The sequence below is a fragment of the Ostrea edulis genome, chromosome 4 (genome assembly GCF_947568905.1).
Source record: "Ostrea edulis chromosome 4, xbOstEdul1.1, whole genome shotgun sequence".
NCBI classification, from domain to species: Eukaryota; Metazoa; Mollusca; class Bivalvia; order Ostreida; family Ostreidae; genus Ostrea; species Ostrea edulis.
Genome location: NC_079167.1, coordinates 66,899,161 through 66,924,090, shown reverse-complemented (window position 1 = coordinate 66,924,090; position 24,930 = coordinate 66,899,161). Strand labels below are relative to the sequence as shown.

General features: G+C 35.4%; 1 protein-coding gene across 1 annotated transcript in view; it reads right to left on the bottom strand.

Moving 5' to 3' along the window:
• Positions 1–1,437: 1,437 nt before the first annotated feature.
• LOC125669113 (pre-mRNA-splicing factor ISY1 homolog) overlaps positions 1,438–24,930 on the bottom strand; it is a 40,877-nt gene continuing 17,384 nt past the window's right edge. Inside the window, exons 2-9 of the mRNA XM_056161437.1 lie at positions 12,641–12,756; positions 6,459–6,481; positions 5,948–6,002; positions 5,147–5,252; positions 4,644–4,756; positions 3,880–3,997; positions 1,817–1,939; positions 1,438–1,649 (exon numbers count right to left, since the gene is read on the bottom strand). Coding sequence (XP_056017412.1) covers positions 1,438–1,649; positions 1,817–1,939; positions 3,880–3,997; positions 4,644–4,756; positions 5,147–5,252; positions 5,948–6,002; positions 6,459–6,481; positions 12,641–12,756 — 866 coding nt within the window. The remainder of the gene's footprint in view (positions 1,650–1,816; positions 1,940–3,879; positions 3,998–4,643; positions 4,757–5,146; positions 5,253–5,947; positions 6,003–6,458; positions 6,482–12,640; positions 12,757–24,930) is intronic.

Genomic DNA, 24,930 nt, shown 5'->3' with positions numbered 1-24,930 from the left:
AAGAATAGCAGGATATAACAGATCCACAGCACATGATTAAACATCTACACCATATGATATCAGAACTGCTTATAATAACAGATAAACAGCATATGATATCAGAATTGCTTATAATAACAGATAAACACCATATGATATCAGAACTGCTTATAATAACAGATAAACAGCATATGATATCAGAACTGCTTATAATAACAGATAAACAGCATATGATATCAGAACTGCTTATAATAACAGATAAACACCATATGATATCAGAACTGCTTATAATAACAGATAAACACCATATGATATCAGAACTGCCTATAATCACAGATAAACACCATATGATATCAGAACTGCTTATAATAACAGATAAACACCATATGATATCAGAACTGCCTATAATCACAGATAAACACCATATGATATCAGAACTGCTTATAATAACAGATAAACACCATATGATATTAGAACTGCCTATAATCACAGATAAACACCATATGATATCAGAACTGCTTATAATAACAGATAAACACCATATGATATCAGAACTGCCTATAATCACAGATAAACACCATATGATATCAGAACTGCTTATAATAACAGATAAACACCATATGATATCAGAACTGCCTATAATCACAGATAAACACCATATGATATCAGAACTGCCTATAATCACAGATAAACACCATATGATATCAGAACTGCTTATAATAACAGATAAACAGCATATGATATCAGAACTGCCTATAATCACAGATAAACACCATATGATATCAGAACTGCTTATAATAACAGATAAACACCATATGATATCAGAACTGCCTATAATCACAGATAAACAGCATATGATATCAGAACTGCACACAGTACCTGGTAATAGATCCACACACGTAATTAAAAGTCAACGTTATATTATAAAAAAAATCACAGCGCATAATATTGAATATCAACAGCACATAATATTAAAGGCATACATGTAGCATATAACCACAGCAAATAATTATAAAACCACAGCAGATAATTACATGACCACAACACAATTACATGACCACAGCACATAATTATAAAACCACAGCAAATGATTATAAAACCACAGCATATAGATATGAAACCATAATATATACCTCTGAAAACACATCATTTAATTAAATAAATTAACAGCTATGGCGTTCCATAGATAGGAAACTACTCTCACTTAACACTCAGAGGAGAGACATTTCACTCTATGTTCCAAGTGATAGATAAGATTGATAAGTCATCATGTGTGACTTTAAACATAATAGAAAAAAATGAAATAAACAACTTTTAAAACAATTCTTAATCAAGTGATGCTAAAAGCAGGCATATTTATGTGGCTGTGTATGACTACTTTATAATTCCTTTTTTCAGCATCAGAGAGAAGTAGCTTGCAGCTACATGAATACATCTGTACATATCTCTACGCTCACATTAACAAATGCATGCATCCTGATATAATGGTTCCTCCTCCTCCTCCTCCACCTCTTTCACTTCCTCCTCCTCTTTCACTTCCTCCTCCTCTTTCACTTCCTCCTCCTTTTCCTCCACCTCTTCTCCCTCCTCCATTTCTGTGTCCTCAGGGACGTCTCCTCGAGCAATGTCGTCTTCTCTTTCTTCCAATTCTTCACCATTCTGGACCATTACTGAAAAATTCAAACTTAATATTTTTCAAACATCTGCACTTCATACAAATTATCTCCCATGATGTTGCAGATCACAAACAGGTTGAGAGAATTGAATTTCTTTTTTCAAGCTTAACTTGTTGTATATCTTTAGACATAAAATATACCAAGCTCTAATAGAGTATTACCTCTTTCCTCCATCTCTTCTTCCAAGGAAACAATGAGACCATCACCTTCATCCTTGCAACCATAGCAATCAGCATCTACGTCATTCATCAACCTGAGTAGTCTCTTCTTGAGAGGAGGGGGTGCTGCAAAACAGTAAACAAATCAAATGTCATGTAGATATTCTTATAAATATAATTTGTTTTTCTTAAAGACATCTCTTCTTCCAAGGAAACAATGAGATCATCACCTTCATTCCTGCAACCGCAATAATCATCATCCACAAACGTCAACCTGAGTTGTCTCTTCTTGAGAGGAGGTGGTGCTGCAAATAGTAAACAAATCAAATGTCATGCAGATATTCTTATATATATAATTTGTTTTTCTTAAAAACAAATGTCTCCCAAGATCCAATTGAAAGTGCTCCAAATTACACCCCCTCTCCCGTCATGTACGACATGGTATGGAGCAGAAAGTATTTACAGGAACTTAGACATTTTAAACGGTACTTTGTGCATTTAGGAAAAAGAAGGAGAAAAGATTCAACATCGCTCTGACCACATCGTCGGAAACCCACGGTCGGTCGCACTACGTTTACCTCCCGTGGGACACAATGCCGATATTTTCGTATAACTCATTAAAATGGATGACCTTACGTGCCCCATCGAGGAGCAATGGGAATCGCCGTTATTATTCCCAGAACTCAAAGTGTCAGCAGTGATGGTGGCGCCCATGAAAGTGTGTGTGTGTGTAAACTGTGGTTTGTTGTGTGCCACTATCAAAGATATATGGACGAAAACTCCAGATTTGGCACCCAAAATGGCTGATTATGTGGGCTAATACTTCACTTTCACTTTAGCACCCCCTCCCTCTTTTCGAAAATCCTGGATCCGCCACTGGTATGTTTATTATCATCCCTGCTACATAGCCCGTGAATAAAAGCAGTCACGCATGATACAATTTAAAAATTAGATGCAAATTTAAAATATGGCCTTACAATCCCGTTCACATGTCATGTTGTAATTATGATAGGTGAGGCATCGATTTTGTTTACAAGAGAGATATCTAAAGAAGGTAATAATTACTGGTTCAAATTGTGCCGACAGCACAACTGGAACAAATTACGGCAGTAACTTCAACATACCTATAGACCTATAAACCGATGAAATACGAAATCCGTTTAAAAAACACATTGCTCACGTATGATGAATAAAAGTGGCGAGATTACGAGTGTTGAACATGTAAACCTGTACATAGACTACATAGACTCATACGCAGTACTTAGTAAACGCTTGGTAACACAGGCTTTCCCCTCCCCAGACACAAATACCCCATCCGCTTCAATAATATAGATAAAGCATCTCGCTATAAAGCTTTGTAACTTGTCCAACTTAAACGTAGTCAAAATCTTCGCTTCGAAAGCATGTTTTTCTATGCTCCCGAACACTGTAATTAAGGGTCTTTTTCATTGGTTGAATATCGCAATAAGGAATGGTAAAGCGACCAATCGCATATAGAAGCCGAGACACACTTTCCAGCGAAAATATCAGCGTTTTGCCCCACGGGAGGTAAACGTAGTGCGACCGACCGTGGGTTTCCGACGACGCAGTGACCAATGTCATTGTTGTATTTGATTACATATATTGTGTTCACAAGCTATTCTATACCCTCCACCCCTTTCAGATCCACTATAGGAGAACAAGTGGATCATTCTGTTTCGACAATATGCACAATCTGCAAAGTTTCAAGTCTATTGGATAAGCTATATAGGAGAAGTGTTCACAAGCTATTTTACATCCTCCACCCCTCTTAGATCCACTATAACTTTTATGAAAATAATTGGGTCCTTATGATCCAGCAATATGCACATCTACAAATGGGAACGAAGCAATGAAAATTGTTACAAGCCGCCATACAGGAGGAGAACCGTTCACAAGATTTTCTTGGACAGAAAGTACAAAAATAATTACCCCCCCCCCCCCCCGGAAGTGTGAAGACATAATAATGCTGTAAATCCATTCCTTGAAATAATAAAGCAAGGTATGGATATACAGCATTGTGGGTGTTTTCTTTGAGAAATTCTTACCTTCTTGTTGAAATAATTCCCTGACGCTAGGCAGATCTTTAGTGGCACCAAAATATTTATATCCCTTGTTTCCGGGTACTTCTTTCCCTTCATGTTCCATTGTATTGGATCCAATTTCCTAATTAAAAATAAATTCATCATATCAGATTCTTAGAGATATAATTTTTTTCTATCAAAAAGTTCGTTCTCACTTAACATGAATAATACTATAGTTTTTACATCTGCTTTGCACTTAGAAATTCATATCATCTCCCGATTAGTATTATACTCTATTACCAAGGCTGAATATTCACACATTTTCAATCGGTTGGTTGCTTGTTTTACGTTCCGTTGAGGATTTTTCACTTATATTGTGACGTCACTAGTGAAGTACCACACAAGACATGCTTTTCACTTATGGCCGAAGCAGTGCGGCTTCTTTAACGGGCCAACGCTTGCCGCAACACAGGACCAACACTTGTATGGTCATATCCAAAAGGCCCGTGACTCTCACTTTAAAATGCCGAGTGCTTAGTGAAAGAGTAATCAAACTGAATACGTATATCTAACGTCTTAGGTTTGACGCAGTCATGGCCATAAGTTAAACTCGAACCCCCACCCCCAGCCGGTTACCAAACAAACGCTCTAACACTGGTTCATCATGTTAAACTTAGATTTTAATCTTAAAACCTGCATAATGATTGTGAATGACAGTTAAGATATTTTCCACACTAATATCTACGTTTACACATTTTCTATACTTACATAGTAAACAAAAACCTTACCTCGTAGTCAGGTCCCCCCAGAACCTTGATCTGTTCATCCCAATACCCCCTCTCAAGGAGAAGTGTGTTAATCTCATCGTTCAGATCTCTCAGTTTGAATTCTCCAAGACCAGCTAAAAAGTACATCAGAAATTTCACTACAGTGGGCGAACATCTCTATCTAGCCTAATCATGTACATAAAAAGCTACATCCACAATCTCTAAATCCGAGATCGTTAACATGGTAAGCAGGGCCTTCAATAAGGTGTCAATCCTCCAGCACATAAAGCTTGCTCCCTGAGTATGTATTTAGCTGTTTCAAATTTCAATTCATCGCTTAAATGCTTACTTCTTAAAAGCCCTGATTTGACTTTTCAATGACTCGCATTACAATGATTCACAATATTCACATTACAATGTTTCACATTACAACGAGATTCACATTACAATGACTCACAATATTCATATTATAATGTAATATGTTATGGTAAATTGACCATTTTTTAATCTTTTTCTCTACACACCATCCTGAATCTGCTCTATCTTCATGGAGATTTCTTCGATGATTTCTCGCCTCCATTCCTCTGCTCTTATTAAGTCCTCACGGTCTATTGCAAGGCAAGGTCTCTCCTACAAATGAAAGTATAATAAAATATAAAAAGATGTGTTTGTGAAAGAGACAGTCCAGAGAAAAACCAAGACCGAATACCCCCTCTCCTTTTAATTATTATTTAGCAATGGTTGGTTGTATGCCTTCAGCAATAAAGAATATACATGTATATGCGTAATGTAATTTGCAAAGGAGCATTTACTTCTATCAAATTGAAATACGCTGGAAATGCATTAAAACTTGATATGTTTGTCAATAGTGAAACACTATATAGCCCCGACAGTGGTATCCCACATATAACTTTAACAGTTTGTTATAACGGATTATTATGGAAAGGTAGATGAGAAAAAACAATAGGCTTCCCACCCTTTTCATCCTGATGATATTAAACATGTTTAAAAAAAAAATTCACAATTCTATATTCATGTAACATCGTTATACATACAGATAATTTTGTTGTTTTCTTATTTTATTTTATTTTTTGTTTTTTTTTTGTTTGTTTGTTAAATTTAGATTATTTTATTCAGCATGTATAGAGAAACAATTATTAGCATTTTTTTTTTATATTGTAGGAGTGTATGAGAGAAATTTTGAAAATTCAATAATGTTTGATGAGGGAAAACAGGACTGTTATTTTCTGAATTTGTCTCCTCAAAAAAATTTGCAAGATATTTTTATGAAAGGTAACATAATATTTCAGGTTCCGAGGACTTGCCTGTTCCTTGGACATTTCTTCCAGATAAGCCGATATCCATCTGGCAATGGGGGTCCTACAATGAACAAATACAACAGAATGAGTAAACAAAACAATGGACTTTCTTCAAACTCCGACTCAGTGTCAGGAACTTACATGTAAATGATATACGTGTTTTTATGCAGAAACTAAGAAACTGATGAACAGATCCTCTAAAGATTCTGACTCTGTACTATGAAGATAATCTATAAGCTGTTTTAATTCACAAGACGCCTGTGGTGTGAAATCAACAATCCCACTTTTATCTCTGAACGTGTATTACTAATGCATATATATATAATATATTTAAAGACTCTCTTCGTGAAATGATGGTAAATGGAGATTTTATATTCTTGTGTAATACGGGGAAAATATACAGTACATTACTATCTTCACTGTATACTTACATATTTACAGTAATTAATCATTTAAAGTATATCTTCATTGACTAACTTTACTGGTAGATTTTTTTAAATGTCTATTTTATACTTACATAGCTTTCTCACTACTTGTGGCCTGAAAAAGAGAACAGGAAAAGATTTCAGTTAGCAGAATCGAATAAGAAGTATGTGTTCTAAAATCAATAGGGGTCATCTGCATTTTAGGATGTACCATTGTACCTAGTTTGATGTTTGTCAAGCAAAAGGGGTTTCAAGATATTTTGAGCGGACAATATCTTCCTATATGAAGTATATATGGATTGAAACTTGACCATGTGACTTCAAAATCGGTAGAGGTCATCTACTCCTTAGTATGTACCAGTGCATGTTAGTTTTGATGTCAAGCGAAGGGTTTCCAAGATAATAAACGGACAGTATATTTTTATGCCCAGTTTGATCCTTGACCTTTGACCACGTGACCTCAAAATTGATATGTCATCTACGTCTTAAGTTTACCAAGTTTGATGTATGTCAAGCAAAGAGTTTTCAAGATATTGTGCAGACAATTTCTTGTGTCCAACATAGATTGACCTTTGATATTTTGATCTGAAAATCATTATAGAGTTCCTTTTCTACCCTTAACCAATCCAGGTATGAAATATCACTATCAAGTGAACAGTTCTCAAGATATTGAGAGGACAGCATGCCTTACGACCTACAGGTGCAAAGCAATATGTCCCTCTTCTTTTAAGGGAGGGGAGGGGATAACAGTAACGAAGGTCCCGTGTCGTGGTAGGCGTTGGCACTAAAAGAAACCTCATTGTTACGACACTGAGCGTTCAGCATAAGTCTAAATAGGTACTTCACCCACTGTTGCGATTGCTACTGTTGGCGACTGATGACCAAATGTGATTGAAAATTTCTCGAAGGGACGTACGTGTAACATAAACAATCAAAGATTTTTAGGAGCTTTCTCAATGAAAAATATAGGGTTTTGGGTGTTTATCAGTTTAACTTTAAAACTGGCATAGGAGAACATAAATAAATGAAAATAATCAAGAATAAATAAACAGAGATTTTTTTTTTTACATGCAACACAACACATGTTAGTTTATCCAAGGAGATCCCATGCCTTGCCGCTCATATTGCCTTTTTTCTTGGGGGGAGGGGGGGGGGGTTGTTACATCACTTCATTAGTGTAAAGTGTTATAACTTCCATTATGTAGGCCTATATCATTCTTTGCTAAGTTCATTTCCTTTGTTGATTTTTAACAAGTAAATAATAGACATGTTCTTGAGAAATATAGAAAAGTATAAACATTTAGAAATAATATTTTCAATTTTCAACAGTGCAATTCAACTACATATTCATATCCATATAACTTTTTAGAATCACATGGAAATAAATAGGAAAAATCTTCTCAAGAACCCCAAGACTACATCTACGTGTAACTTTCGACTTGTAGATTAAATATATTTGTTTTTAAATTGAAACGTTTATTATTAAATGATGATTAAAGTTAAGGGGATCAAATTCACATGACTGGTACAAGTTGACCTTTTTCAAGAGTTATCTACCCTTTTTGAAAATTGAGGGAAATTTATTTTCTAAAAATATGTGCGGTAAATGATTAATTATATTTCATATTTTCATAAACAGAAAATGTATGTAACTTTTTACCAAGATATTTGATTAATCATTTACCACACACATATTTAGAAAATCATATTTTCTCTCTCTTATTTTCACAAAGGGCACATAACTCTTTAAAAAATGCAATAAGGTCAGTTTCTAATCACTTACTAGTCATGTGAATTTTATCAAACGAAGACTCGAATAGTTTTACATATATGTTTACAAACAAACCAGTGAAACATCTTCATTTTTAGACGGTGGCTATTTATATAACCTTATGCTGCCGCTGCAGTGGGTGTTCATGATAATACACGGGGATCCTAATGGCGGAAATTTGCAGGCAGAAAATCAAGAATTTTTAGTTTATTTTAGTATCAAAATTAAACTTGTATCTGTAGCGGATTTAAGGGGAGCGCAGCCGGCGCCCTCCCCCCCCCCCCCCTCGTAAAATTTTAAAATAAATCATGGTCTCTTGTTTAGTAAAATGCAAACGATATAAAAAGCAATAATTTCTTTCACTCTCAGAGCAATAACCAAAAAAGCCCCTAAAATTTGCGTCATTTTATTAATTTCCCTTTATAAAAAAAATTATAGAAAATATTACTACATAGGAGACATTTATTTGAAGCCCTATAAAATCTGTAAAATCCAGGAGCTTCCGGGGATTCACTGGACCCACTAGGGGCCTCAAGGCCCTTGTCTCATAAAGTTGCCCCCCCTCCCACCGCAATTTCTCGATCCGCCCCTGTGTATTTTTAAAAGCCTTTCCAACATGTGCTATATTCGCGAATATAATCCCCAATTACTAAGTTACATTTCTCGATTCATACATATTCATAAGATAACGACGTTGTCATCAACAAGAATACTGCACATACACTGGCGGAGTGTTTCTTGTGTTTTTACTTTTACCAGAAAAATGATAGTTTGGAGTCTAACTTTTGTTCAATTTATGCATTGTTTTTATTCGTGTCGTTTTTCGCCTAAAGTGAAGCGGCTCCTACTTGTTTCCAAATAAATAAATTCTCTCGATGCTAAAAACGTTCACCATGTAATTATTCTTCCTGTAATTAGTAGATTATTTTTCTAATTTTACAGATTCGTTTTGACTTTTTTCATCCTCCTTGATCGAGTCAACTTTAGATATCTTTTTGATAACTCCCAATATTCTATTAGTTTGAAAATTATAGTGAATGAGAATTGCAAGATTTCGGAAAATTATTGAATAACGCAATGTATGACAGTAGTTTAAACAAATTAAAGAACTTGAATAGGTACCAGACTTTAATGAAAAGGTGAAGATTTTTTTTTTATTTAATTAAACGGTATACGTATGAATAAATAATTAAATTGCATTGAAATTTTACCAGCGTACTCTAATAAATTTAGTATTACCCTTTATAAAGCACCACCTTAATTTTTTGGGGGTGAACTCTTTTAAAAACAGTATATTTTGATCAATAAGTGGGAAAAAATGCGGTGGGTGGGTGGGTGGGTGTTCGTGAATCAATTATCAATATATGAAGAAAAACATACCATAATGTTTTAGAATTCTTGTAGATTCTATTGTAGGCAAGATCACAGGTATAGGATTTCAAAACGTCGGACGTATGGTAGATCTCTTGTAGCTTCTATTGCAGTCAGCAGCACAACTATAGACTTTCAGAACTTCCAAAATGTTACGGCTCTATATATAGGGTATCTAAAGATGTTTGCGCAAGACTTAAACAATTAGTTTCACTACTCAATTCATTACCGATTAATGGTAATTAATCTGCCATGATTTTTCACACTATTGTCAAAATCGCGGGATCAGCGTTCCCCCGGGGTGTTGTCCCTAATTATAAAATTTTGAGTTGTCACCTTCATGTAGTACTCAAATCACCCGGACTAAGATCAAATACATACCGCCGGTCAATCAAAGATGAGACAATAGATCGGGCCCGGACTAACGGACAACGGAGTACCCGAGAGGGGGTGTGTATAGAACATCAGGCGTACCCGCCCCTTTTATTTACAGCAAAATAATTTTGGATAGTTTGTTTTACGTAGAAGTCGATAATTACCTAAACATCAGAAATAAATTAATCACAGCTAAATCTCGGGGAAAATGTCTTTAAAAAAATCACTTCTGTACAAAACTTGTGAAACTTTTATTTCACTAAGCGGCCCCACATGGAGCATATTAGTACAAAAAAGTGTATTCAATAATAAACAAAAATGAACACAACAGGAATTTAATATCATATGAATATGGGCATTACTGTCTTAATACATTTGGCAAGGATTATCATAGGAAATATATCTTCAAAAAGCTACATATATCTCGCTCGTTTTGAATTACAATTTCAAATGTGCTTATGAACGTAAAATTTGGGATTACAAAAAACGCGGACTTTGATAGGTTAAATTTAATGATGAAGAAAGTAATTGGTCAAATATTATATGTGATGCATATATATAATATATATATATATATATATCTGTGTGTGTGTGTGTGTATGTGTGTGTGTGTGTGTGTGTGTTACAAACGCTGCTGTAAATTTCACAAATAATTTCCTTTCGTGTGTACGTGATTATATAACAATCGGTATAAAACACGTCAGACAGCATTTAACCCATTGATAGGTTGTATTGGCAAACTAGATCATAGTAACGACCATAGAAGTTTGCGAAATGCTGACTTTAATCGAGACTGTTGAATCCTCTGTACTATCAACTTGTTTGTCAGTAGCTTGACCATACGCAGAACAAGCTCTTGTGTATCGAATCAGTTGAGAGATATAAAATGCTATACGAAGTATAGGAGTTCTTTTCATGTTTGCCATCAAATTAAGCAACATTCAATTTGTGAAATAGTGGTCGCGTTTTGCAAGGAAAAGGTATTCTGGTTCCTTTTCGTTCTGAGAAATACCAATTTTTCGAGGTAACGTAAGCCAGCCTCGTACGTCGGGGTACAGCACCAATGGCGCCCATTGTTAATTATTACCATCTGCAAAATCACTTTGTTTTTAATATTAGAGATCATTAAAACAACGAACACCAAAAACTTTTAATTTTCGTGGAATACAACTTTAAAAAAAATATCTAAGAGGGTCACTTGGAAAAATCATTGGCTTTCTATAAAATATTAATCAAAATGATTTGCGGGATTCTATTAATTCGTGAGATTGCTTGGTTTTTTATTAGCAGGAAATAAACAAATACATGAGTTGACGCAATTTATTATGCAATTAACAATTCAAGAGATGGCAATTTGCAAGTTATGGAATGATTTAAGGCTTTAAAGAGATGATGCATGTAATTCTTGAAACATTGTGAATAGTATTTGTTTTGACAACATGAAATTAATTTTTAGGCACCTGAGTAATCTCCTAATTGTTATCAATCAGCGGCCGCTGTCGTGCGATCACATTGAACATTGATCATGCCGGGACGGGGTTAATTGATTGATTGTATCTTGCTTAACGTCTCACTCGAGAATTTTTCATTCATATGGAGACGTCACCAAGACCGGTGAAGGCCTATGCTCGGCGCTTGAGCAGTGAGGGTTCTTTAGCGTGCCATACCTACTGTGACACGGGTCATCCGTTTTTAAGGTCATCTCCGAGGATCCGTGACATTCACACCTGATGCCGAGCGTTTGACGATGGAACTATCACTACCTGTTTTTAACGACTTAGGTGTGTCGCGACCGGGATTGGAACCCCAGGCCTTCCGCATGCGGGGTGAACGCTCTAACCTCTCGGTCACCGCGGCGGTATTCGGACACTGAGAACCGGGTCAAAGATTTTACTTTGTAAAATGTCGTTTTGGGATGAGTGCATAATATTCACTCTCAGCGATGGTATGCGATGTTCACATCAGAAATAAAGAACAATCATCTTAGTGATAATCTGTTGTTGTTGTTTATTAGTCAAAAGCAAATACAGCTTATAGACATATAGTATACAATGTAATAAATCTAAAATCATATAAAAGTCAAGAAAGAATAAAAATTGTGCTTATACATTGGTATTTCTAATTTCAAAGGAATTCTTAAAAAAATTAAAGACAGAGGGTCTGATATAATAATACTTTTTCAAAAATTTGATTCTTAAATGACTGTAATAGGTACACTTAAAGAAAAAATTAAACTAATCTTCTACATCTAAGGTACATAAAGGACATAGACGTCTTTCTAAAGGAACATTTTTGTATCTACCGGTTTCAATAACTAACCAGGGAGACGATAATCTTAACTGACATATAAACTTTTTATAATGCATAGGAATTCTTTTAGTTAAGTAGGATTGTAAAGTAAAATGGCCAATCAAATGTTTATAAATTCTACATTTTGAGGAAGAGTTGATTTCAGAAAGTATTTGCTTGTTTACAATTATCAAAAATGCGTTGCTTAGCAACTGCAAACATGTATTGTGGCTTCAAAGTACATTGATTTAACCATAGGTTCATCAATCCAACATTTGACAAAATACCTTTAACATTTACTACCCAATTTTTACAGTTTTGTTTACTACTCATTTCATCACACATATTGTCACAACATGATTTCAAGATACAATTTTTTGTTGATAAAAACTTTAACCAATATTTTAAAATTCGTAATTTTCTCACACATTGCAATGGTAATCTACCCAAATAACAATAAATCATTACATTAGGAGTAGCACTTTTCACACCCAGTATGCTTTTACAAACATCCATGTGAACTTTTTCGATATCAGGAGCTGAATGAGCACCCCACACTTCACATCCATAATTTGCAATGCTCCCTACATATGTATCAAATAAGAATATTAGTGTTGTGAAATTCAAGCTCATATTAGAACATTTTCTTTTTAGAGAAAATAAAGCTTTCTTACATTGTAATGATAACTGTTTTTGTGTGACATAAAATTTTCCATTAAAATTCAACAATAATCCAAGATAAATAAAATTTATTTACTACTTCAATTTGTTCATTATCATAGAGCCATTTATCGTCTGATCGTAAAATACCCCCGTTTCTAAAAACCAATACTTTTGTTTTTTCAATATTAACCGTTAAAGACCATTTTTCAGTGTAAATTTCCAATTAATTCAACATAAGTTGCAAGTCAGAGGCCGATTCAGCTAATATAACCATATCATCTGCATACATTAATTCTGATTATTTTATCCTCGTATCAAAATAATCTCTATTAATTTACGATATAGCATGTGTATTTTTGTCATACCGGCCTCATCAATTCATGATATTAAGCGGAATAAGCTAAGGTACAATTTAAGGTAAACACAGCCAATCCCTTAATGAGTTGTCTAACCTCATCTGCCCTACGCTTCCTTTTCCGGCATCATCGACAAACATCAGCAGCCAAAAATCCACCCACCCACCCTCTTAATATTTTAATGCTTTACATGATATTTTGCACGTGTATTGTAGTAATCTGCGCATAGCATTTTTATCTTTACAGATTCATCTCCTCTGGTATTTCAGCAATATACACAAACCAGGGAAGAAAATGCCCTTGGCATTTCTTTACCGCCTTCTTCGTCGCATTGTTGGGTGTGCTGCGGACCAGGGGAGATAAAAAGGAATATTTGGATCTCATCTGGCCTGTTGTTCCTCCCCCATCTGTCTGTTACGACGGAGGGCTGTCAGTGTGCGAAGCTGGTCGCCATTCTAAGTCAGTGAATTTGTCTACGGTACAAAGTAAAATATGGATTGGAGAATCACTAGCCTCAGCACGGCTTGGTTTCTCTCTCCACCTCTTTTAAATGGAGGGGAGACTGTGTCTGGAGTGCCTTGTGTGGTACGAGGAAGTACCGGCACTATTACCCAGCAGCAATCCCCCGGAGGAACAGGGACATCAGGTAGGTCCAAAACCATTATGTCATACACGCATTTGGACTTAACGGCGCCTGTGTGTACCTGTGTGTACCACGGGGCCACCAGTTTGCCCGTTCTACATTGTTATGTCGGTAGCCGGTTATCTCCCCTGGTTCGGATTTGCAATGCAGCCATACCATCCACTCTCCCAATTAGACACTCAGACTATTGTGTGTGCTTGTTATGACATTGTGTGAAATGTGACGCGTCAGCTGACTTGTTACAACTGTATTATGTAAATATGGGATTTGTTTGCTGCTATCTACATGTATAGTGAAAACCTCAATAAAATTTTGTCCACCATATACATCTTGTGTTTCTTGGGGCAGTTTCGGGGAACTAGTGGTCATTTGTTCCTATTATACATACGAGGAGCAAGCCAGTTTTCTGTTAAATTAATAGAAATAAAGATAATTCTTGTAGCTCTATGGAAGCATTGCCCTTAAGCAAAAATTCCTTCTCACAGTCGTTTAAGTACAAAGAAAAAGGTAGGGGAGAAATTATCTCCCCTTGTAAAACGCCAATATTATTTACAAAGAAATCTGATAAATTTCCTTTTAACAGAACACATGACTTAATATTATTGTATAATGATCGAAGAATCTTAAGAGGCTTGCCTCTAATACCTAGCATAGAAATTTCGTTCCACAATTTAGCTCTGTCTACCGAATCAAACGCCCGTTTAAAATCTATAAAACAGCAGTAGAGCCTCTTTTTCTTAGAAAGATATTTGGACGTAGTTTCTGTACCAAAACGTTTGATAATCTGACTTGTAAATCTTCTAACGTCGTCTACGCCATTGAGTGTAACCTGTGTGGCTTAATTTATGTGGGAGAAACCAAGGGTTCACTTAATAAAAGAATATCGGGGCACAGATTTCAAATTAATAATGGTGGTAACCAACTTCTTTACAATAATTTTAATGCACCGGACCACTCCATCTTGTCCATGAGGGTAAGGATTTTAGAAAAAATTTACCATCACACAAACAATCCTACATTAAGCACCCCCTTTCGTAGACAACGAGAAGATCACTGGATCAGGACCCTAGGCACTGCATTTCCATATGGATGCAATGATAATGTATATGATGTGGGAAATTTGACTAGTCCACAAGGAAATAACGTTAATGTGATGGGACTCTTTCCCAATACCCAAAGACGAAAACGCAGTCACGGACATCGTTCATATAAAAGACCAAGTATAAATGATGTCACGTTTGATTCACTTTTGCCTCACGTCAACAGACAATTGGGTCCACATCATATTCGTACAAAACTTTTCTCTATCCCATTGAGGGTTTTACATACGTTATTGGAAGAAGCTGTGGCTAGTCTATACTTGGATTTTTCAACACCTGAATATAGACTGAACTCTATGATTATGGATGTTGCCTACCACAGGCTCTATAAACCAGCACGGACCATGGATGATATTCCTTCCAAATCATGCCGTCAGTTCCTTAAGCTCAAATTTACAAACAAAGGAATAGATGCCGTCAACATAAGCGACATTCTTCGTCATAAAAGGGTTCAGTCGTGTATTCCTACTTATTTCAAGTTCAAGTCTACACCCTGTATTTCCTACAGCTATACTTCTACTATTGCATCCAAACTTTTTAATTATAAACAAACTTTGCAGTGCTTAGATATAGACCATCTTATACGTAATCCACCAACATGTTCTTGTTCTTCATCTTCTTTCAACTACAGTCCAGCTGGACATGTCATTACTTGTGATGTTGATATAGTTGAAAATGAGGACCTCAAATCACTTATCCTTAAAGGTCCTAAATACAGAGAACCTCGGTCTTTTAATTGGTGACAGAACTTCATCTCTATTATGAGTTCTGTCGAAGATTATGCCAGACGATGGGCTAAATATGAAAAAGAAGAACTTGATACACTGTCAGAATGGGTTAAAAGCATAAGAGGGATATTAAAATCCCGCATTAGACACATGAAAACAAAAGTACGTACCATCTATCCTTCTGTGTTTAGTAAACCAGAAGTGATAAAAGAATTAGATAGGTTACATGAGGAATATGTTTTGGTTCCAGATGACAAAGCTAGTAACAACATTGTCTTTGTTTGTAAGGCTCATTATTACAACTGTATTTTAAACGAACTTGGCATTAATTCCACTTTTGGTAATCATACTTATACTCCAACTGCCCTTTCAAAAACGAAATTCTTCAAAACCATGCTTCAGTTTTAGACACATTTAATATTCCAGTCAATGGGTCGAATGAATATGAGTTACCGTACCTATACTGGATTCCTAAACTACATAAAAACCCTTACAAACAAAGATACATTGCTGGATCTAGTAAGTGCTCTACTAAGCCCCTATCTTTGCTCCTCACGAAAATGTTAACAGCTGTGAAGGAGAAACTTCAAACTTGCTGTGCGACTACATATGCCAGAAGTGGTGTTAATCAAATGTGGATTCTAAAAAATTCTAAAGAACTTTTAGTAAACTTGAAATCACAGAATTTTCCCCAAATCAATAGCATTAAAACCTATGACTTTTCAACACTATACACGACCATTCCTCACGATAAATTAAAGACTAGACTTTTTGACATCATAAACAGTTGCTTCTTCAACAAAAACGGAAAACGGAAATATTCATATCTAGTGATCAGTCATTAAAAACTTACTTTGTTAAACACCACTCTGATTCCACGCACAAGTACTCTGAAGTTGAAATAAAAAATATGCTAGAGTTCTTCATTGACAATATCTTCATGGTCTTTGGTGATCAGGTCTTCCAACAGTTTGTTGGAATTCCCATGGGCACGAATTGTGCTCCTTTGTTAGCTGACCTGTTTTTATATTCATATGAAGTAGAATTTATTCAAAAACTTCTACGTGAGAAGAAAAAATCTCTCGCTGTGACCTTCAATTCGACTTTTAGATATATCGATGACGTTTTGTCTATTAACAATGATAGCTTTCATTCATATGTCGATTTGATATATCCCTGTGAGCTCGAAATAAAGGACACCACAGAGTCGTCCACTTCTGCTTCATACTTAGATATTTTATTGAAAGTAGACATTAACGGCAAACTGACAACTCAACTGTATGACAAACGGGATGATTTCAGCTTCTCCATCGTCAACTTCCCACATTTATGTAGCAATATTCCATTATCACCTGCATATGGTGTTTATATATCTCAACTGATTCGATATGCAAGAGCTTGTTCTGGGTATAGTCAGTTTTTAAATCGAGATAAGCTACTGACAAACAAGTTGATGGTACAGGGATTTCAACAGTCTCGATTGAAGTCAGCATTTCGCAAATTCTATGGTCGTTATAACGATCTAGTTCGTCAATACAACCTCGCATTGGGTCAAATGCTGTCTGACGTGTTTCATACCGATTGTTAAGCCGTTCTTGGCACACTGATTTGACTGCGGATAACTCCGTTTACCTGATCAGGATATGGGGCTCACGGCGGGTGTGACCGGTCAACAGAGGATGCTTACTCCTCCTAGGCACCTGATCCCACCTCTGGTGTGTCCAGGGGTCCGTGTTTGCCCAACTATCTATTTTGTATTGCTTGTAGGAGTTATGAGATTGATCACTGTTCGTTTTCTTCACTTTGCATTTATCAATTACAGTTTGCAAGGCAACAGTTCCTAAAGAAGGTCTAAAACCGAATTGAGCGTCAGAGATGACATCATTATGTTCCACCCAAACCATAAGTCTTTTATTCAAACTTGAAGTAAATAGTTTAGTTAAACAGCTCACCAAGCTATTTCCCCCTGTAATTCGCTGGGTCAGTAGTACTTCCCTTTTTGTATATAGTAACAATAAGCGATGTGTATAATATGTTAGGAAAATATCCAGTAGAAAACATTGCATTAAATATGGTATGTAAAAACGGTAACATAATGTCTTTAAACACAACAAAATACTCATTTATAATACATTCCTTTCCGTGACTTTTACCCGTCTTTAAACTTTCAATAGCATCCTCAATTTCTTCTAAACTAATTTCCTCTTCTAATTCTTCAAAAAATAACATTATTTAAACTGTCTTCATGAGTGAGGTTTACATCAGAAGCCAAATATTTAAAATGCTCATGTAAATCCTCTAGTGAAACATTTACTTTGTTTGCTTTCTTTTTTGCAAATTTTGAGAAAAACAATTTTGGATTTGCCTTCCTACTACTTTCTAGCATATTGCCCTCTTCATACAAATGTTTTCTTTTACATCTCTTCGTGCTTTGTTTTAACCAAAGTTTGAGTGTTATAAGTGATTTTCCATACACACGACCGTTTTTATCATCAGAAGTTTCTGAGATAATTAAAATCAACGAGTTTCGAAGGTCATGGGCCAACCTCTAGGTACCGATTTCCAAGCACGGGTATTTTGCAACATTGATGTGCACGGATTCATAAATTATATTTACGTCAATTTTTTTTTTTTAAAAGTTTAAATGTATACTCCTGTTATTTGTAGTGTTATCTGCAGCTTAATTCAATATTAATTATACCGCTTTGATATTGGTGTGCAATGTATATATTTTAAATGTTAACATACTGAAACAACTTTAAGTACCTTAACCTGATTATATTATTCACAAGTAACATTGGTGCAAGCACCAAATTTATTGGCCGGAAAGATTATGGGAAGTGTAAATAACTAAATATTTCAAGAAAAGGTGTTCCAAAGAATTCTTTTGTTGAAGGAGGTATGCTACACCAGAGAAATTTGATATGGATGAACAGTGGAGGATATGTACATGTACAACAATATTGTGAAATTAAAAACTTTCAATTTACAATGCAGTTTTAGTAGAAAGCAATCTGAAAAAAATCTAAAATCCCTGCTGGACTTGAACCCGCGATCTACAGTTCAGCAGTCGGAAAAACTTTTCTGCGCCTTCATAGATTTTAAACAAGCATTTGATACGGTTTGGAGATTTGGATTATGGCATAAAGTATTGAAAAATGGGATTAAGGGAAAATGCTTCAATTACATTAAAAATATGTACGAAGGTATTAAGTCTATGGTGAATCTAAATGGTACAACTACAGATTGCTTTAACTGTAACATTGGGGTCCGCCACGGGGAGAATTTGTCACCTTTTCTCTTTTCCTTATATATCAATGACCTGGAACAGTTTTTGCTGGATAAAAGCAGTGTTGGTTTGCAAAGTGTAACAAGTATACTTGAAGATGAATTATATGTATATCTGAAACTTTTTATTTTGTTATATGCTGACGATACTGTTATTATGGCTGAAACAGATGTAGATTTACAAAATGCTGTAATTTAAAAAAGTTTTTATTTGTATTGTTCACGATGGAAACTGAATGTAAATGTTAACAAAACTAAGATTTTTATTTTTTCAAAAGGTCAAATACCGACTAAGACATTTTATTACAATGGTAATGCCATAGAAACTGTAAAAGAAGTATCTAGGAATTATATTTTCTCAGTCAGGCTCTTTCTGTAAAGCAAAAACACATTTATCGGATTTGTTAATATGTTTAACACATCCTTTTGTATGTATGTTAAAATACTCTTGTCATTTATTTCCTCAATAAATGACCATTCTAATTCCTGACAAAGGTGTTACGATTCATTCTTATAATGGAGCGATATTTGTGCCAAACGGAGTATCACCCTATCAGCCATACATAAAAACATATTTATGAAAATAAAATTTTTATGTTGGTGATATTTTTTCTTCATTTGAATTTGGCGCCTATTGAATGTACAGTTTTATCTATGTTGTGTGCACATGTGTATGGGAATAGCGTCAGTCGCCATTTTGTACTTGTTGATGATAGATGTGGAGCAGAAGTCTTTCCATCACCCTCCCCTCCTCCATCATATAAATTTTTATTTGTTCGCGGCGGTAATAGCCCCATCTTTGGCATTTTTTAGAACTTGGCAATTTTTATTTGTTCTATTATGTACTATCAAAGCATTGTCGTCATATTTATTGAATTGTGTTTTATTTGTGAGATTTGTTAATTTGTTTAACACATCTCTTTGTATATATGCTATCATAGGCAGCATTGTCATCATATTTATGTATTGCTTTTTATTTGTCGGATTTGTTAATCTGTTTAACACATCCTTTTGTATATATGTTATAATACTCTTGTCATTTATTTCCTCAATAAATGACCATTCTAATTCCTGACAAAGGTGTTACGATTCATTCTTATAATGGATATATATATTTGTGCCAAACGGAGCATCACCCTGCCAGCTATACATAAAACACATTTATGTGAACAAGCACAAAGAGCGATATACGGTGTTTTGAAATTTGGGGTTATGAAAATTTTGATATTATTGAACGTATAAATTGGCGAAACTGGGCGTATTCCATTATATATAAATACTTTTACGAGAATGATTTCTTTTTGGACTAATCTACTGACTTGTACAGAAAACAAAATTTTCTGTGTACTGAATAAATTTTGACGTCTGCAACATGCTATAAAAGGTATTAGCAATTCCCGGATAAACTGTATTCACAAAATCCTGTCTTCATGTGGTGTCCCAAATGTATGGGACGGGCACGATTCGTTAGACCAAACTATGATCCTTGCTATTGTTAAACAACGTTTAAGCGATCGTCAATTCATACAAAAATGGGAAAGTGATTATCAATAATTCATCAAAAGGCTACATTTATAGAATTTTTAAGTCCCACTTTGGTCGTGAAAAATACCTTGTAAATTTATCTACTAAAATTAGAAAAATATTTATCAAAATCAGAACCTCGAATCATCGACTCCCGGTAGAGACAGGCATGCAGGTGGGCAAATATTCCTGTGAATCAAAGATTGTTGTACACTTTGTATTCATTCATTCATACTTTATTTCCTCCCTGAGGAGATTATTAAGAAAATACATTTACATCAATATAATTACAAATACATGTACATACAAAGAAAGAAAGAAAATGGAAAAACACATTATATACACAATATAACCAAAAATAGAAAAGAATAGGATATTCTTAGTTGTACACCTCAATAGATGAGTACATATGGTAACAGCTGTCCCTTTTAAAGCCAAAGCATATTTAATATAGATATAATTACTGCAGTGAGCATCTGTAGTATAGGGCTGAAGTGCTGCGCACCAATTTAAAGTTCAGCAGACGGAATGATGTGGCGTCCATCTTATTTAAAGGTGTAGATATTTGGCCACCAAGAAGAACAAGGTACCATTCAAATTCCGAGAGCCCACAGAGTTCTGCACACAGTTCGACACTGAAGTTATTAGCGATGGCGTTCCACCACTGTTCTCGTATGCTGGCGGTACTTGGACGCAAACAAGACGAGTGACAGAAAACATCCGTGAACGAATTACCACATAAATGACGGAAATGAACAAGGCCATTTACATGCATACCTGTATATATTTTGCATATGAATTTGCAAAGTTCAATGTTATCTAATTTCCAAATTGCGGCAGGTTTTATATCTGAAAATATTTGTCTGAATAAATGGAAATCCGGACTGTTCATCCTCAATTGCCGCTGGTCTTGGTGATACATTGATACAGTATTTCTGGATATCCTTTTCCTAGATAACTTATCGGGGAAGAATCCGTTGTCAACCCATGTACTTATATAATTGGTAAGATTGTATGTTTGCAAGGTTTGAATGATATCTGGAATAAAACCATATTGGACCTCTGAAAGGTTTTGCCAGTAAGAAAATAATCGGGTCAAGAATATTTTCTTTGGTAGAGTGTTTATGTCCATTCGACAGAGCCTTCCTAAGAACAGTAGTTTTCTTGTATATATTTCTGCGCTGATGGGCAATACATCAAAAAGTGATTCATATATATCGGATCTGCATAATTTTGGTAAATTTAGAGATTTTTTGCACACTAAATGTTGAAAAATACTAAGGTTTTGACGGTCTGAACAGGTTATATTATTCCAGAGTTCGCATCCATAAAGTACTGTAGGCATAACGATTGTTTTATATAAATGAGATACAGTCATTGGGTTGAGAAAATGGGATCCTATGTCAGATAGTGCAAAAAAGGATTTTCTGCCCTTTTCGCAGGCTCTTCCTATTCTTTGAGAAAGTATGTGAACATGATTATGTTTGTGTCTCTCTTCCCTGTATCTCTTTTCCCTTTGGAATGTATCACATGTACTTGACCTCATGTACCATGTATTGTTAATTTGAGTGAATAAAGACACTTGAACTTGAAACTTGAACCTGACGTGCTAACCCACTGACCGACTCAGCTAAGTGATGATTTTTGTAATTAATACAATGATGGTAAAGATTTACAAAGCAGACCGCCAAGTAGGGGCCCTGCTACACTAGGTTTGTTGCGGCGAGGCGACGATGGTGGTCGACCCTTGGGTCCCCTGGGAACGGGGACGGGTCTTCTTGAAGATCCGGGTATGGTTGGGTCCTCCAGAAGGTGGTGGATGGGTCCATCTCCTCTTCCTAGAGTCGATCGCCCACGGATCCCCACAGTATAGTCGGGGAAGGGCTTCTTGAAGATAGCTTGCTATTCTTCATCTATGGCCGATCGACCCTCGGATCTCCCTCGTAAAATCGGGGAGACGGGTCTTCTTGAAGACTGTGTTGAGGACGGGTCAAAGGAGGTCGGAATGGAGCCCTCTACTGGATCCAGTGCAGAAACCCACCATCTTTGTGCTTCAATTTGTGTAAATAATTTAGATAGTCGCCTAAACTTACTTATGTATTGGCCGAAAGCAGAAGGATAGTTGTGTGTGCAAATGTATTTATGATCCTTAGCTCAAAAGCACTAGCCAAGTGGACTGCACTCGTTTTTGGCTCAAAGCAGGCAAATCAGAACAAGTTTGAGAATATAAAATGTCATTTCTTTAGTAAATGACGAAAAGTATATACAGTACAGGGGGTCATTAAAACCAAGTAAAAATTAAGATCATATGCTGCAAATGACTAGATGACCCCCTGTTAAATACATCTATAAAATTAACATTGAGAAAAAGAACAAATATACACAAAATAAAGACATCCGATAGGGGGTCTAACAAGATGACCACCCCCCCCCCCCATTGCATACACACATGTAAAAAGACTAGCATAAAATATTGCCTGCCCACAAAAAAGGGTGGGTAGAAAGTGTTCAACGTGAAGTTGACCAATTTCGCGCGTCCATGGTTTTATGAGAAAGCCACGGAAGACACGTTAAACCACTGTCTTTAAGAGATAGTTGGCCTCTAGCACCGATGCGTTATTGTAAAAACTAGATGTGTTTGTGAAACACAAATGTCCCCTATAATGGCCAATTCTAAAGATGGCCAATGTCACAAGGACAAATATCTTGGTACCAGTAGAAAGATCTTGTCACAAGAAATCCTCATGTGCAATATGAAAGCTCTAATATAAATTTACCATTTAGAAGTTATGACGAATGTCAAATATTTTAAAAGTAGGTCAAACTCTAAGGTCAAGGGTCAAACATTTTGGTACCCACGGAAAGGTCTTGTCACAAGGAATACTCATGTGAAATATCAAAGCTCTAGCACTTACTATTCAAAAGTAATGAGCAAGGTTAAAGTTTTCAAAAGGTAGGTCAAACTCCAAGGTCAAAATGTTGGTACCCACGGAAAGGTCTTGCCACAAGGAATACTCATGTGAAATATCAAAGCTTTAGCACTTACTGTTCAAATGTTATTAGCAAGGTTAAAGTTTCAGACAGAATGACAGACAGGACAAAAACAATATGCCCCGATCTTTGATCTCAGGGGCATAAAAATACTTAATAAAGTTTAAGTGTATATGTGTAAGCTATAATACAGAGAGCTTTATACCCTATTAAGGAGCATACGCTTATTGATAATAAAGGGAATAGGATTCTGAAGAATCCTATATTTAATCCAGAATATGCCTGGATATTAAAATAAATAGATAACAGACCTAATTGGGAAGTTGTAATATTAGGGACTTATACATGTAGTGTTTGAGGGTTGGCTGTAATTTGTGTTATTGTAACTAAAGACATGCATGTGTATGTATATATATATATATATATATATATATATATATATATATATATATATATATATATACACACACACACACACACACACACACACACACACACAGTATATATGAAAAGGAATTAGTTGAGGGGGTATATTATTTGAGTAAAGGTATAATGTCCTCTAATTATAGAATACATCGCTATGCAAAGGTTATAGCGCAAAGGTTCATATAGATTTTCTTGACATCGTCATCTTAATCCCTTATATCAGTAACCACTCTGTGCGATGGTTTCACAGCATATGTATATATTGTTATTGAATTTCTTTTTTGAAAAATATGCAAAACGGCGTACAACCTCAATCAATCTTTAAAAATTATACAACGTATTTTAAAGGTTTGCACGAATGACCTGCTAAACAGCAGTTTATTACAGTCGAATAACCTGCTTATTGTATCTCATTTCCCCCCAGAATTCCAATTTCACGCAAGCGCACTTGAAGTTCAACCTACTTTAATTGATCAGCCCGCGTAATTAGTCCGCCCGCGGACTGACTAATCAAAAACAAGAGGATTACCATGACGCGCCAAAATGTCACAGCAGGACGGCCATTTAAATGTTCTAAGATTTTGGTATACTCAGCCTGGTTGTATTTTGGATATTTTTCTTTCAACATTTTTAAACAGTTAAAATACAAAAACAACGGGGTGTACATATAATTCTTCTATGAATTTTGAATATTTTCAATTCGGAACCAGTGATGATAAAAATCTTTATCAGTCCTTTAAAATTTCAAACATGAATAATGGAATCCAGATACGTGTTGTGAGCCACCTGAATTCGCGGCTTTTTCCCATTCTAAAAATATATCATTCCAATATTCCACGAAATAAAACTCCAATGCTTTGGTGCATTTTATAACCATTCCTATTTCGTATCAATCTAATGAATCACCATAGAACACGAACAAACGAAGCCCAGATGGTAGAAAAAATGCTCATCTAGAAAAATGACTTGATTTATTCATAATTATGTAGCAGAAATAGCTTGTTCCAGGACAATTTAGTGTCAATCTTATTCATTTAAG